General features: G+C 43.3%; 1 protein-coding gene across 1 annotated transcript in view; it reads left to right on the top strand.

Annotated features, from left to right (window-relative positions):
• The first annotated feature begins 554 nt into the window (after positions 1-554).
• The window catches only part of CCDC152 (coiled-coil domain containing 152), a 47,637-nt gene continuing 30,733 nt past the window's right edge, over positions 555-17,458 (top strand). Inside the window, exons 1-8 of the mRNA XM_040419622.1 lie at positions 555-635; positions 4,643-4,748; positions 5,826-5,894; positions 7,344-7,408; positions 12,941-13,001; positions 13,083-13,135; positions 14,415-14,560; positions 15,585-15,771. Coding sequence (XP_040275556.1) covers positions 555-635; positions 4,643-4,748; positions 5,826-5,894; positions 7,344-7,408; positions 12,941-13,001; positions 13,083-13,135; positions 14,415-14,560; positions 15,585-15,771 — 768 coding nt within the window. The remainder of the gene's footprint in view (positions 636-4,642; positions 4,749-5,825; positions 5,895-7,343; positions 7,409-12,940; positions 13,002-13,082; positions 13,136-14,414; positions 14,561-15,584; positions 15,772-17,458) is intronic.

The raw sequence follows: 17,458 nt of genomic DNA, 5'->3' as shown, positions 1-17,458 counted from the left end.
GAGATCAGGAACCAGCAGGGTAGTCAGACGAAGCCAGGATCAGGAACCAGCAGGGTAGTCAGACGAAGCCAGGATCAGGAACCAGCAGGGTAGTCAGACGAAGCCAGGATCAGGAACCAGCAGGGTAGTCAGACGAAGCCAGGATCAGGAACCAGAAGCAGCAGCAGTCTTAGAAGCATGTGAACACAGGAGGACCAAGCAAGGAACTGAAGCCACAGACCTCCTATATATATGAGCTAGGCATCCAGCTCCTCCCAGTGGGAAGGAGGAGCCGCAGGGTGGAAGGCTACAAGAAACCCAGAAACCAAGATGGCCGCCAGCACATGTCAAACGAAGGAGAACAGCAAGAAGGTAAGACCATGACAATTATAAATGGGCAGGCAGAGGGCCCTGTTACTGTACATTGGGGCCCAGGTTCAAATGACCTCCCTGAGAGTGAGCACATGGGGCTACATAAGAAGTAATCTGTGCATGCTCAGATTTATGAGGCTACTTAGTCTAATATGTCTAATTGATTTATTATCCCATATAGAAAGACTTTACTGAATGAAACAATGTATGACAATACAATCCTGAAGAAACCCTGTTGTTTGAATCTTGATAAACTTCTTGAGGATTTTTCACAGATAGAGAAGGTAAATACTGGGTAAACTCAAATGTGTCTAAACTTTTAAGGATGCTGCTTGTTTTTGGTCTCTGGATGCAGTATTCTCTCCATCTAGACAGCCATAACTTCATTTTTTCATAGCTGTATGAAGTCGTATTTTCTGTGGGACAAGTTGTAGTTTTCAAGGGCACCATTTTGGGGTGGTTCAGATAATGTATTAATTAACTTACAGCAGTTATATTATTATTTTGGAGGAATAAATGAAATTACAGCATTTTTATTTTATTATACAGGTCCTTACCAAATGTAAATTTACAAAAAAAGATTTATTTTTTTTCATTTTATTTTGCGCAATAAGGGTTTTTTTCATATAATTTTTTAATTTTTTTATTTCATTTTTGTCCCGTTAGGACAGCATTTGCTTCTATAACACATTGCAGTCTTGACAGGTAACCTTCTAGGCACATATGCATATGGCAAGCCTGAAGACAATAGTTAGTCGCACCATGGCAGCTCATAGACACTTCAGTATCACATAGCAGGCGGACCAATGGGGTGACACTGGAAGTTCCCTCCTCCTGTCAGGTGCCACAGTGGGTATTCAGCGTAATATATCAGGAATGGAGTTATCTCTGGTCCCAAGTGTTAGAAGGGCATGTTGACTGTTAGTTCCACCATTACAAAGATATAAGAGTTTTGGCAGTATGCCATTTTTGAATTTCATATTATTATTATTATTTGCTGCGCACCAGCCTGCAGGGGGAGGCACGGCGATGGAGAAGCTGGAGTGGAGAGTAGTATGATTCTTGGATGAATGTTCTCTTTGAAAAGGAATAAATAGATGTATGAAGGCACACTCACATTTGGTGTTGCGTGGAATAAAAATAGATGTAAACCGATTGTAAAAAAATATATATGTAGGGGCACAGAGATGGACAATGTATTGTAAAAGGATAAACTTTTATTCAACGATAGTACTACTAAAATACCTACTGATCAAAAATATAATAAAATAAAATATACAATTAAAAGTATGCAAATAAGATAAGGAGGGCCCTCCTTTGATTGTATGCAGCATGTGTATATGCACTGGATGCTAAACCTTGGATGCTATGTACAAGCTATATATATAAAGTGCCTGGTGCCAGCTGATTACATGAAAGTGCTGGGTGCAAGCTGAGTACACAAAGGTATATTGCACGCTGAGTACACAGGAGGTAATAATTCAATATTGCTCAAATGCTGGATATGAGCTGAGTACATGAAGTGCCAGGTGCTTGCTGAATACATAAAAGTGCTGAGTGCAAGCTGGATACAAGCTGAATACACAAAAGTTGAGTGCACGCTGAGTACACAAAAATTGATGTTTCAATATTTGATGCACGTTACGGTTTGATGCACGCTGAATACTCCAAAGTAAAATGCACGCAGGATACGCTATAGTTAGTACAAACCGGATTCCAAAAAAGTTGGGACACTATACAAATCGTGAATAAAAACTGAATGCAATGATGTGGAGGTGCCAACTTCTAATATTTTATTCAGAATAGAACATAAATCACGGAACAAAAGTTTAAACTGAGAAAATGTACCATTTTAAGGGAAAAATATGTTGAATCCGAATTTCATGGTGTCAACAAATCCCAAAAAAGTTGGGACAAGGCCATTTTCACCACTGTGTGGCATCTCCCCTTCTTCTTACAACACTCAACAGACGTCTGGGGACAGAGGAGACCAGTTTCTCAAGTTTAGAAATAGGAATGCTCTCCCATTCTTGTCTAATACAGGCCTCTAACTGTTTAATCGTCTTGGGCCTTCTTTGTTGCACCTTCCTCTTTATGATGCGCCAAATGTTCTCTATAGGTGAAAGATCTGGACTGCAGACTGGCCATTTCAGTACCCGGATCCTTCTCCTACACAGCCATGATGTTGTGATTGATGCAGAATGTGGTCTGGCATTATCTTGTTAAAAAATGCAGGGTCTTCCCTGAAAGAGATGACGTCTGGATGGGAGCATATGTTGTTCTAGAACCTGAATATATTTTTCTGCATTTATGGTGCCTTTCCAGACATGCAAGCTGCCCATGCCACACGCACTCATGCAACCCCATACCATCAGAGATGCAGGCTTCTGAACTGAGCGTTGATAACAACTTGGGTTGTCCTTGTCCTCTTTGGTCCGGATGACATGGCGTCCCAGATTTCCAAAAAGAACTTTGAATCGTGACTCGTCTGACCACAGAACAGTCTTCCATTTTGCCACACTCCATTTTAAATGATCCCTGGCCCAGTGAAAATGCCTGAGCTTGTGGATCTTGCCTAGAAATGGCTTCTTCTTTGCACTGTAGAGTTTCAGCTGGCAACGGCGGATGGCACGGTGGATTGTGTTCACTGACAATGGTTTCTGGAAGTATTCCTGAGCCCATTCTGTGATTTCCTTTACAGTAGCATTCCTGTTTGTGGTGCAGTGTCGTTTAAGGGCCCGGAGATCACGGGCATCCAGTATGGTTTTACGGCCTTGACCCTTACGCACAGAGATTGTTCCAGATTCTCTGAATCTTCGGATGATGTTATGCACAGTTGATGATGATAGATGCAAAGTCTTTGCAATTTTTCGCTGGGTAACACCTTTCTGATATTGCTCCACTATCTTTCTGCGCAACATTGTGGGAATTGGTAATCCTCTACCCATCTTGGCTTCTGAGAGACACTGCCACTCTGAGAAGCTCTTTTTATACCCAATCATGTTGCCAATTGACCTAATTAGTGTTAATTGGTCTTCCAGCTCTTCGTTATGCTCAAATTTACTTTTTCCAGCCTCTTATTGCTTCTTGTCCCAACTTTTTGGGGATTTGTTGACACAGTGAAATTTTTAATCAACGTATTTTTCCTTTAAAATGATACATTTACTCGGATTAAACGTTTGATCTGTCATCTACGTTCTATTACAAATAAAATATTGACATTTGTCATCTCCACATCATTGCATTCAGTTTTTATTCACAATTTAGTGTCCCAACTTTTTTGGAATCCGGTTTTGGAATCCGGTTTTAGTGCTTAGTCACTGAGTTAGTAGTTTAGTACTTAGTTACTGTGCATGTCAGGCTATGTTTCTCTCAAATGTTCATGCTGTAGGAGTATGCAGTTGGAGTGTACAGGAATTCTTACGATCATTGATACTTAAAACATTATGTTGTATCACAATTGGGGGTTCAGTACTTTACCACTCCACGCCGCTTTAATCGTCCGGATCGTATTTTGTTTCTTTGCCCTGCAAGGACCTACGCGACGTTCCACATGGTCAGTCGCACCTCTGCGTGGCATCGCACGTGACAGAGGCGGGGCGGTACGTCACTCACTAAAAGAGTTGTGATTCGTTCTCTAATAGTGAGTGACGTACCACCCTGCCTTTGTCACGTGGGACGCCATGCAGAGGTGCGACTGACCATGTGGGACGCCGCGTAGGTCCTTGCAGGGCAAATAACCAACATACGATCCAGGCGATTAAAGCGGCGTGGAGTGGTAAGTACTGAGGCAACCTCCGGCACTCCAGGTGTTGTAAAAACTGCAACTCCCAGCATGCATACTTACTCTGTTCTTCTCCAAACCCCCATAGAAATGAATAGAGCATGCTGGGAATTGTAGTTTCACAGCAGCTGGAGTGCCGAAGGTTGCCGACCCCTGGTTTAGGGCTACAGCAGCACACATTAAACAGGTCTTCTCTTTGGCTTGATAGCTACAAGACTCACTAACCAAGGGGTGGGGCCAGCCCATTATATGGAGGATAACACTAAGAACTGCCAGTTAACTGTTTCTTACCCATATGTACAGCCTTTTGGAATACATAGTGCATAGATAAGCCACTTTAACCATTTGTACCACTGACAGTGTATAGTTGACATTTCAGTAAACAATCTGAAAACTTTAGAAGTGAACCATAGTGTTAACCCTTTAGCAGGGAACCAGCGGGTCACTGCATATGCATAAGCATGTGCACCAATGTCTTCTATAACAGAATGTTTTCTGTTTGGACAGAAATTTGCAGAGATTAATGGAAAGAATAACCTGCTTGAAATCCAGCTGGAGAAATGGAGTCGAATGTGGAAAATTAGTCAGACAAAACAGTTGAGCTTCAGACAAGGTTTGATGATGATCCTTGAGCTGTAGTGTCCTGGAAAATTGGTCTTCCCAGTACTTTAGCAGTATTTATTTGATTAGTCTTCAACATTTAGGAGTACCCATCACATGTGCACACTAGCATGTGATTAGTCTCGGAATAAGGGGCCAGTAAATTACTTCTCAGATTTTCTGACAAATCTGTTGAATGTTTAGTACAATGTGTTGAAGTGCACATGCTCTTTTATAGTGCACTCCCTTCTTAGAATGAGAAAATTGGCCTCTGGTACTCCTTGCCAATCTCTGGGATAAAAAGAACAATGTCTTTTTGTCTTTTATCCTGTAGTGTAGCACTCTGGTCCAACCATTGTGCATGAAACTGCAGCACAGGCCCCGTCAAAACAACTGCCTTTAAGATGAAGCAAAACCGGTCAATCAGGTTCACAAACTTCTAGAGATCAGCTGCTAGAGCTGGTGAAGATGTGGCTAAGTTTACATTTCCACCACTGTAACGCATGCATGGGCTTAAAGGGTTCCTCCGATATGAGTCAAATATCAATGGCAAAGAGAAGCGTGTTAAAAAAAAAATAAATTAAACCCTTACAAACCTTTTTAAAACTCCCTCCATTTCAGTGCCATGGCTCATGTGGTCCACCAGAAAATTGAGATGACAGCTATTGAAGGTATATAGCCACTTTTAGTCTGCCAAAGAGAGAGAGATGCTCTGTAGTGGGGCTTGCAGCTCTGGCTAATAAAGGAGTATTGTAAGCTGGAGGCCTCTTCTTACGACATCCATACTGGATTGGACGTGAGATGGGTGGGAAAGTTTGTCCCTCTGGCAGCCATCATGATATGTTTGAGGGACTAAGGGTTTGGCATACAAGACAGCTTGTCCTGCTCTTGCATCCATGTGTGTTAGTAGGGCATATGGAATACCCTTTAAGACCTTGCTTGCTGAGTCATTTACATTATGTGTGAATAATGTAGGAAAACTGGAAGCTGTGTACTTCAGGTTTAGTGTTTTTTAGGTTTTCTATGTGATTCATACTGAAAAATCTGACTGCATGAAGTTCACGTCATAATTCTGTTTATTAACGTGCAGAGTACACCGCATTACAAGGGGTCATCAAGGGTCTGCAAGAAACTATTGAGTTACAATGTAACATGAGAGGTAATACACTGAACTGTCTAATATTTTTTTTATCATCTAATACAGTGGTTATAGGAAGATTAATGCAATTATTCATATAATAAAATATATTATTTTATTGTGCTTCGCTATAAAACACAACATAAATTCTTTAAAGGCTATGGACACCTTAGGGGGCAATTTTTTTCATTATTGTATTTTACCCATGTTGAGCTAAAAATATTTTTTCAATTGGTTTTTATTAAAAATGTTGAGCCCATTTCTCTGTACAGCCTTGAGATTCTCTAGTAGAAGGCTCTATTGTTTTACTGTGTTTTGTCAGCTCAGCTCTAATCTCTGACCTTATAAACACTCATTAAAGCTTAATTCTAATCTTACTGAAAAGAATGTGACTTAAGTGTTTTTGAGTTATTAGTAATTTAGAGATTAGGGTTATTAGATGACCAACAGAAAGTATGATTCTCACAGCTAGGCAGAAATTAACCCTTTATGACAAAGCTTTTGGATATTTTTAATAAAGACCAATTGAAAAAATGATTTTAAGTCGAAAACAAATAAAATGCAGCCATAGTGAAATTGCCCTTGAAGGTGATTTTATATTGAATTATAGTGGATAATTATTTCTTAACAAATTGCAGTATTAAAGAGGTTGTCCACTCCTTTACTACTGAAGGCCTCTCTTCAGGATAGGTCATCAATATTTGATGGGGGTTCATTCCAACACTCTACACCCCACCAATTAGTTGTTGTGCACTGGGGCTACACAATGCTGTGTAGCATTGTGCTGTGTATAGAGCTGGTTACTGTAGCACTGCTCAGTGCTCCAGCCATCAACTCTACCAAAAACATGCTGCCTTTGGGATAAAAAAAAATGCCAGGGAGGACAGAAAAAGTCAGAAATTGTGGTGTATGAGGAAGGCCAGGGTTTGGAATCAGAAAAAGTATACTTCTCACTTCTATATGCACTCAGAAAACTGCATCAAACATTGCATGTTTTTAGATTCGAAGAAATATATAGCCGGGAGACAAATATCAGGCATATATTTGTTAATACCTGTGGCTTTTGGATTGCTCCCAATAACTACTAAGGAGTCTGAAAGATTCCCTCCCCTAACCCCACCCTTGAATGCAGAAGGCCTATCTCTTCCTCTGGACATTGTAAGATGACGGCATTATTTCAACTGGTACACCATCCTATGCCAAAGGAAGCAGGAGGAGCATGAATGCAGAGTGATTTGGGTCCGCCCTCAGTGCACATAACTGCTCATTTGCGTATGAATTTAAATTACTTTTTCACCAAAACGAATCAATGGATTGCCAAGTGAAAATTATCATTCAGCTGAGCTGGCCCTACGATGCATTGTAACTGGTTTATCAGTGAATTTCTTGATCACAGACTCCCTTTAACATGATGCTTGATGTGTCTACATGGCAAATGTGACTCATTCGTACTTTTATGTTTGCATTTAGATGAAAATGGTAACCTTAAGAAGAAAATAAGTACCTTAGAAGGAAAGCTTCAAGATGTTACAGAGGTAACATAGTAACATAGTACATAAGGCTGAAAAAAGACATCTGTCCATCCAGTTCAGCCTATTATCATGCAAGTTGATCCAGAGGAAGGCAAAAAAAAAACTGTGAGGTACAAGCCAATTTTCCTCACTTAGGGGAAAAATTTCTTACCGACTCCAATCAGGCAATCAGAATAACTCCCTGGATCAACGACTTATCTCTAGTAGCTATAACCTGTAATATTATTACACTCCAGAAATACGTCCAGGCCCCTCTTGAATTCCTTTATTGTACTCACCATCACCACCTCCTCAGGCAGAGAGTTCCATAGTCTCTCTTACCGTAAAGAATCCTCTTCTATGTTTGTGTACAATCCGTCTCGTATCTGCACAAACGGATCCGCACCGTTAATGCAAACGCTTGTATCCGTTGAGAACGGATCCGTTTGCCTTATGCTTTAAAAAAAAAATTCTAAGTCAAAACGGATCTGTCCTGACTTACATTGAAAGTCAATTGGGGACGGATTCGTTTTTAATTGCACCATATTGTGTCAGTGAAAACGGATCCGTCCCCATTGACTTACATTGTAAAAACAGTCAAATTGTGAAAAACCACCATAGCAAACAAACTTAAATACCCCACCAAAACCCTAAAGCCCCGACGTCACATTGTCAAGGTAATCAAGTAAAAACAAGGAAATCACAGCTGAGAGCGTGTGTGGAATGAAGATCAGAAGTCCACAATAGTAGTGTGTTCCAGAAGAAAATTAATCATCTCAGAATAAATTGCGCTGTAGAAACATTATATAAAAAACACATGAATAGAAACATAAATGTAATCTAGAAAATTAATACAATTACAAAAAACTGTCTTAATAACCCCTTGCACTGTCCTCTACATAACTTCAGCGCATCCGCCGCCGGTCTAAATGTAAGCCCGCTTCCTTGCTGGCTTAAATTTAGACTTTAGCCTTTTCTATGGCTAAGGCCTCTTTCACACTACCGTTTTTTTTTTTCGTTTTGCGGTCCGTTTTTTGCGGTCCGTATACGGTCCGTATACGGAACCATTCATTTCAATGGTTCCACAAAAAAAACGGAATGTGTTCCGTATGCATTCCGTTTCCGTATTTCAGTTTTTCCGTTCCGTTGAAAGATAGAACATGTCCTATATTTGGCCGCAAATCACGTTCCGTGGCTCCATTAAAGTCAATGGGTCCGCAAAAAAAACGGAACACATACGGAAATGCATCCGTATGTCTTTCGTTTCCGTTCCGTTTTTTTCTGAACCATCTATTGAAAATGTTATGCCCAGCCCAATTTTCTCTATGTAATTACTGTATACTGTATATGCCATACGGAAAAACAGAACGGAAAAACGGAACCGAAACGGAAACACAACGGAAACAAAAAAACGGAAAAATGGATCCGTGAAAAACGGAACGCAAAACACTGAAATGGACATACTGTAGTGTGAAAGAGGCCTAAAACAGGACTAGAAAATGATGAATGAGACGGGCCTGCTGGCCCATCCCCTTCTCTGTCCATGCCACGCCCACTTTTTAGACCTGGCGTGAGATGGGAAAAGTCACAGATTTCTGCGCTAGAAAACCGGCATATATCTTATAGTAAATGACCCCCTAAATGTTTAAAAATGTGTAAAATGCTGTCATATATCTAGCTATATTTCACACAAGTATTACATGTGGTTAGTAAACTGCTTTTGCAACACAAAACAGCAAAAAAAAAGTTATATAGTCTTGCTCTCTACTTCTATGAACATTTCCAGGAGACCTGCAGAAAAAGTGAAGGCCCGAAAGCATGATACCAGGGGAATTGTTGTTAGAAGGTGTGCGGAAGGTGGATCGTCTTAGTAGTGATGTGGGCTTCATACCGGCTGTACGGTTCTTACATACCTATTGTAGGGCTGCCCAATACATACATATTTAGAAACTTTTTGTAATATTAGTATTTAAAATGGGGTTTAAAGTGGTTCTACCACCTGGGAAATGTATGGCATATCGCTAGGATATGTCAAAAAATGTCAAATAAATCCTGATTCTGAACTGGATTTTTGAAGTGAAAGGAGAGCAGCTGCACATGCATGACCATCTTCTATTCACTGCTATAGGAATTCCAGAAATAGCTGAGCGCATAAAACCCATTCTAAATCAGTGTGTGCTCCCTTGGCTTTTTTCAGATCTCCCACAGCAGTGAATGGAGAGCAAGGCATGCATGCACATTATTCCTTAGACCTCATGCACACGACATGTGTGCCAGCCGTGCCCATGCTACGGACCACAAATTGTGGTCCGCAATGCACAGGCACCGACTATGTGCCCACCATCTTCAGAATCGGACCCATTCACTTGAATGGGGTCTGCGATCCGCATCCAACGGTCTGCACCACATAAAAGTAGCGCATGTGTAACGTGCCGCCCCACAGGGCCCTATCGTGTCCCAGGTTTAGTGGAATGCCGAGTGGTGTGGTGCGGCTCTTAATAGTCTCTTTGTGTCACGGTGTTCCTACCTGGATACAGCGGGACTCCAGGCTTAGGCTCCAAACAAATAAAGGGGAGTAGTTGAGTTAGAGAATGAAGAATGATTTGAGACATTGGTAAACTTTAACAGCAGCTTTACTTGGGTAAACCTGATTCCAGACAATATTCAGGCTTTCTCAGCAGGCTTTGGCATAAACTGGCAGGCAAACTTGGTAACTGTGCTTTCTCTCTTTTTCTGGTGGGCTGACAGGCTTGCTTAATAACTCTTGGGTCTGGTTACTAAACTTTTGGTCGATTCTGGTATCCTTGGATCGGGGTGCCATAGGCTGTTGTCCCCCTCCTGACACTCAGTAAAGTAAATAAGCATGGAGTCCCGGTGCTCTACAAGCTACTTCCCTTTTGTGGCTCCTGCTCCAGCCGAAGAACAATTTCCTCTGGCTGCTACTTCTTTCAGGTCTTCTCAGCTCCAATATGGAGTCTAAACTGGAATAATCTAGAACTGCTTGTGAACCAGGCATATTGCATGTACATAACAGTTACATAACAATAATATCAATACACAATGGAGAACGACCTGGAAATAAATACAAAGATGACATAGGTGTTAGCAATAAAAGACAGTAGCAGAGTGAAAGAATAATAACACCACTCAGAGGTGTTACACATGCACTGTTATTTTGTGGTGCGAAGGCATGGACAAAAAACCCACGGAAGCACTTTGCAGTGTGTCCATGGGCTTCCGATCTGTGCCTGCATTCAACACTGCACCATATCTTCCAGATTGCGGACCCATTCAAGTGAATGGGTCTGCATTCATGATACAGTGCGCACACTGCTGTTTGCGGGCCACAATACGGGCACGGACCTGCTACGGTCGTGTGTATAAAGCCTTACCTTCACTTCAAGGGCTCAGTTCTGGAGATAGAAGCAAGAACTTTTCTCTATTTTCAGACTGCTAGTATTTACTATTAAAAGTAAGCAAACTAAATTTACAAGTGACCACATCTCAGAAAATTAAAATGAGGTTAATATTGTCCTAGCATTTTTTAAAGGGGTCGTAGGGAAAAGAAATAGCACTGTAAATCTGATAATCTGATGGTCAGCGATATATAACTAAGTTAAGCAAGTTTTAGCAAAAAAATATCTATTTACTCATTTCCCTGGTTCTCTTCTGGCCCTTTGTTTATTTGCAATAAAAACAATCTCTGCCCCTCCCCCTACACTGCTAAGGGAGTGAATACAAGTGCTGCCCTGAGTGACATGTCTGCCCGCTGGGAGACTCAGCAGCATGTTGTATGTGTAGAACTACAAGTCCCAGCTGTACAATGACACTGCTAAGGGAGTGAATACAAGTGCTGCCCTGAGTGACATGTCTGCCTGCTGGGAGACTCAGCAGCATGTTGTATGTGTAGAACTACAAGTCCCAGCTGTACAATGACACTGCTAAGGGAGTGAATACAAGTGCTGCCCTGAGTGACATGTCTGCCTGCTGGGAGACTCAGCAGCATGTTGTATGTGTAGAACTACAAGTCCCAGCTGTACAATGACACTTCTAAGGGAGTGAATACAAGTGCTGCCCTGAGTGACATGTCTGCCTGCTGGGAGACTCAGCAGCATGTTGTATGTGTAGAACTACAAGTCCCAGCTGTACAATGACACTTCTAAGGGAGTGAATACAAGTGCTGCCCTGAGTGACATGTCTTCCTGCTGGGAGACTCAGCAGCATGTTGTATGTGTAGAACTACAAGTCCCAGCTGTACAATGACACTGCTAAGGGAGTGAATACAAGTGCTGCCCTGAGTGACATGTCTGCCCGCTGGGAGACTCAGCAGCATGTTGTATGTGTAGAACTACAAGTCCTAGCTGTACAATGACACTGCTAATACACACAGGATCTTCCCCCTACCTGCAATGCTCTGCAGAACTTCTCTGTCAGCTCCTGTGCCCAGCATTTGTCTCCTCACTGCCTGCAGCTACACAGTAAACACTTCAGCCCTGAGTCTGTGCAGGTGAAGGGGTTAAGAATCCTGGGAGAGAGCAATAAGCAGCAGCCTGCAGTGCAGGGGGGCGTGGCCAGCACAGTGGTCTAGTGTACAGATTTTTCAGGCTTATGCATAAACATTATCAGAGCAGGGAGAGAAGCTGACATCACAGATCATGTGACCCTCAGTGAAATCTGAGAAACCAGCCACTGGAGATAAAGTGAGTTAACTGGAAAGCAGTTAAATTTCCCCAATTAGAAACATAGAAAGAACAAAAAAATAACTCGGACAACCCCTTTAATAATAGGCACAAAACAAGCAGCTCCGTGGTTATAAGCAGCTCAGCAGTAAACAGCATTGTTCTATAAAAAGACAATACAGATATTTGTATGCTGAGCGCATTGGTGATGAGTAGATGTGGACAGCTGCATTTAGTTAGAACATTTGGACTGACCAGAATATTACACAATACATTAATCCCCAAGAACAATGTAAATAAGAACAAATTTCATTGCTGAGGGAATGACATTGCCCCTCTGGGAGCAATTAGTGGCAAAAACAAGTCTAATGGATTTGACATTCTAAACTTTTTAAAGGCATATTCGTTTGTGATCTCAAACCACAGAAAATATCTCTCCCGTCCAATTTTTTCTTTTGTGACAATATTGTTTTTTTGTATCCTCCCTTTTTAACTTCCACATGTGCAGAGTTACAACCTGTATTCTACAAGATAGCATGCTCCTGATTACTGCAAATAGAGGGACTGCTACATGGACTATGTGTTGCTCCAGCCAAAACATTAAACTTAAAAATAAAGAAAGTAAGCCAGAGATAAATGTCAAGCCCCACTTACACACGCCAAGGAGAATCCAATTGTTGGGAAGGAAGCATTCCTTCCCGACAGTCGGCTGCTTGTTCAGTGGAGGTGAAGATCTGCATTTACATGCAATCACCTCCACAGTATGAGGACGAGGGATCACTTATTGCGATCGCTCACTCTCATACACCTGCGTTGCTTCTGGGCAGCAAATTGCTGTTTAGACAGCATGATCTGCTGCCCAGGACCAATAATTTAGGTGCCTGTAGAAACAATAGGATCACCTGATGAACGAGCAGATACATGGGCAGAGATTCTTGGTAATGAGCGTTTGCAGGAACATTCGTTCCCTATAATCTGCACAACTAAATCCACCTTTAATCTTTTGCTCATTTGTTAAGTTTACATCTGGGAACTGAGGATCATAGTTGAGGATTTGAGTTTATCCAACAAAGTAAGCAAGTGGCATTTATCATGTAGAGAAAGTTAATACAAGGCACTTACTAATGTATTGTTATTATCCATTTTGCTTCATTTGCTGGCTTGATTAATTTTTCCATGACATTATACACTGCTTGTTTCCATGGTTATGATCACCCTGCAATCCATCAGTGGTGGTCATGCTTGCACACTATAGGAAAAAGTACTGGCCTCTCCGGTGGCCAGGACTGTGGGAGCGCACATAGATTAGTCATTTCTCTATAGTGTGCAAGCACAGCCACTGCTGCTGCTCCTCTCCCCCCTTCTCTGTAGTGCCCACATGTGTGCCAGTATATAAGATAGGACTCCCATACTGCTCCCCCTCCATAGTACCCCCATGTGAGCCAGTATATAAGATAGGGCCCCCATAGTGCTCCTTCCCCCCTTCTCCATAGTGCCCTCATGTGTGCCAGTATATAAGATAGGGACCTCATAGTGCTCCTTCCCCCCCATAGTGCCCGACATGTGTGCCAGTATACAAGATAGGGCCCCCATAGTGCTCATCCCACTCTATAGTGCCCCATGTGTGCCAGTATATAAGATAGGGCCCTCATAAGGCTCCTCCCCCTCCATAGTGCCCCCCATGTGTGCCAGTATATGATAGGGCCCTCATAGTACTTCTCTCCCTCCATAGTGCCCCCATGTGTGCCAGTTTACAAGATAGGGCCCCCATAGTTCTCATCACACTCTATAGTGCCCCCATGTGTGCCAGTATATGGGATAGGGCATTATAGTGCTCCTCCCTTTCCATAGTGCCCCCCATGTGTGCCAGTATATAAAACAGGGCCCCCATAGTGCCCCCCACATGTGCCAGTATATAAGATTGGGCCCCCATAGTGCTCCTCCCCCTCCATAGTGCCCCCCCATGTGTGCCAGTATAAAAAACAGGGCCCCCATAGTGCTTCTCCTCCCCATAGTGCCCCCCATGAGTGCCAGTACATAAGATAGGGCCCTCAGCTTAGCCTAAATGAAAAAAATAAACACACATACTTACCTACATGCCACTTTCAGCAATGTGATGCAAGTCTCTTCCGGCCTGTGTCCCACGCTGTACGGCTCAGGAGGCGAGATGACGGCGATACAGATGAATATAGAGAGATAAGCGCTTCCACAATGGAAGCGCTCATCAACTCCTGCCGCCAGTAAGAATGGGACCCCTCCCACACTGGGCCCCTGTGCAGCCGAACCGGCTGCACAGGCGGTACATTCGCCCCTGGTATGCGTCTGTTCTAAGCTTTCCGCTGCTCATACAGATGCTCAAGCATGTGCAATGTCGAATGCCAGAGCGTGTTGTAGTGGCGAGTCATTCTATAGCTGCAGATCCAGGAGAAAGTTCCTCGCCACATAATGAAGTGCTTGGACAGTCCCCTGGACTTTGCCACACCTTGCGCAAGCCAGTGTACTTATTTAGAAAGAACTGTATCACTAGGTTGATGACATCCGCCATGCAGGGGGCATGTGTTATTTTGCCCAGGTTAAAGGCGGCCACAATGTTGCGCCCATCGTCGCTGACCACCTAAACCAGTTGGAGTTGGCAGGGTAAGAACCAGTGGGATGTTTGCTGCTTGATGTACTTGAGCAACTGCTCGCTGGTGTGGCTACTCTCTCCCAGGCTGATCAGCTCCAAAAAGGCATGGCAATGTGACCTGACACATGTGATAGGTAGTGCAAGTGACCCTGTGCCCAGCTGCTGTTGGGTACCGGAACGTGTCCATGGCGGAGGCGGATAAGTGCCTGGTGTGGGAGCCAGGCCAACACAATCTAAAAGACCTGGCCTCATTACCAGGGGGCTGCCTTGCCACTGCCAGAAAAAAACATTGACCCAGTGGGCTGTGAATAACATATACTTTCCCTGCCCGTAAATCTGTTCCAGGTGTCCACCGTGATGTGATGTGAACCTTGCCACACAGCGAGAAACATCGTCTGCCACTGTGAAAGTACAAAACAGGGATGGCTTTTTGGGATAAATAATGCCAGCTAGGAATATTCTGGTGAGGCTGAACGCATGTCATTAGCTCACTAAAGGTAGCAAACTCAACTTAAATGCTACGACAGTAAATGCACCGCCAGCAACTTGGCCAGGTGGGAGTTAAGCTTGTGCACCGGCAGATTGCTGGGTGCATAGAGTTGTTTACTGGCCACGCATTCCATTATCGATGGCTGACGATGGAGCAGAGGAGGAAGAATCTGAGCGGGACAAGTGGAAACGGATGAGAATGATGTGAAAGACACCATACTGCTCGTGGATGCGGTTTGGCTGCCGCAAGCTGGGCCGGGAGAAGAAGGGAACTTCTGCCTCAGTGGCTGGCTACCACCTCTGTCTGCCCAGGGGATGGCAGACATGGCCCACTTCACGTAGTTTAATAGAGTTGTGGTGCCTATGTTTGTGTTTGCCTGCCCACATTTATGTTGCTCTTGCACAGTTTGCACAAGACAATGTTTTTGTCTTCCGGCAGCGAAGAGAAAAACTGCCAGACGGGAGATACTCACGCAGGGGTAGAGGCAGCTGAGCTGGACTTGGCTCTGGCACATTTTAGGGCTAACCCACCCATAACATCAGCGTCATCACCAGATCCCAAAGCAGACGTGGCCCTGGCTGATCTTTGTGAGGTACAAGGCCTCTGTTCTTTATTGCTGTTGCCATCCTCCTCATCCTCTGATGTTACCTTCTTCTCAGCACCCTGATCCGGCTCCCAGGTTCTGTCCAGCACACATTCGTCATTGAAGTCCTCGCCCTCCCTTTCACTTCTACCAGACTGCGGGATATCATGCTGGGTTCTTTGGCCCCCCTGCTCTTCCCCGACTGCTACTGTTACTGTAAGGGTCATAACTACTACCACTACCAACATGACTATGCCTGGGGTCTGCAGCCTCCTCTTCCACTTTCTCCTCAGGCAGTGGCATAACTAGAAATGACTGGGCCCCACAGCTAATTTATGAATGGGCCCCGCCCCAAAAAACTTCTTCATAACCCCCTCCTCCCATGCAAACCCCATTCCTGTGGTTAGTCTAGATCGCTCTCTCAGACAAGGCCTGGCAGCTGCTTTGTCTGTTTACTACAGTGTCACTGTATAATATGTTATATCATAATACTGTTGAGGGGGCCCTGAGAATAAAATCTTTTAGTCCTCACCCTGCATGGGCCCCTTCTAAGTTCAGGCATTAAAGCAGCCGCTTCCCCTGCTTCCCCCGTCCTCAGAGCAGTACAAACGCTGACTGCTCTCACGCAAGTCGTCAAAAGGGAGACTGTATTGACTATCTGCTGTAGAGCGTAGTGGGGTTTTCTTGCCACTTCTTAAGAAAAATGAAGGTGCCACTATAGGAAGGGACAGTGAAGACTGGGAGGACTTCACTGGAAGCCTTCTGTGGGGCTGCAAGGAGGAGGAGCAGGAAGAACGCTGTGTCCCCTGGCTCCACAGCACTGTGTCAGAGTCTGAAGTCACCTTTATGTCATCCCGCTGCAAATGACAGGAGGAGTGAGCCATCCAATCCACTATCTTCTCCTCCTTCTCCTCAACTATAATGTTATACCTTTATGAAGCCAGCAGGAACAACTGTGGCCTACTACTACCACTACTCCTGGCGGGATAGATGGTGGTGCGACTACCTACATCCTGGCACAGATTTACGGGCTCTGGGTCTTTCATTTGGAACCGTTCTGTGGCCTTGACATTTTTGGGCCTCTCAGATAATGTTGTATTAATCACGTATACAGTATATGCTGCTAGTTTGAATATAATCAACAACCCCCCAATTTTTTTTAATTAAAACATGGGAAATATATTTGGGCCTAAATTCGTTATCACCCCCAGATACTTTTGTGTTCCACTCTGTCTATTGGTGTAGTAATCAAGTATATATGCTGCTAGTTTGAACATAATCAACAACCCCCCCCCCCCCCAAAAAAAAAAAAAATTGATTAAAAACATGTGAAATAGGGAACTAGATTTGGGCCATAATTCTTTATTAGGGATTAGGGAACCCAGACTTTACAGGTTTGGGTTCGGTGTTCGGGTGGTGTAGGAATTCGGTTGTGGATTCTGTTATAATGGAATATAATGAAATTCGTAGACAGAATGCAAAACGGAAGCCTTTAAGAGGTACAGTATTCCATTTTAATCCGTCATAATAGAAGTCTATGGCCAAGCATACCGGATCCGTCTGGTTTTTGTTATGCAGGACTGAAAACAAAGTTTGATTTGAGAAATTTCTATATTTGGATAATTTTTGTGCTATTGAGCACTAAAAAACTATTAAAGTGTATAGATAATCAGGAAAACAAAAAAATTTTAATCAA

Source organism: Bufo bufo, chromosome 2 (assembly GCF_905171765.1).
Source record: "Bufo bufo chromosome 2, aBufBuf1.1, whole genome shotgun sequence".
Classification (NCBI taxonomy): Eukaryota; Metazoa; Chordata; class Amphibia; order Anura; family Bufonidae; genus Bufo; species Bufo bufo.
The sequence above is the reverse complement of the archived record's forward strand: the minus strand, read 5'-3'. Positions and strand labels throughout refer to the sequence as shown.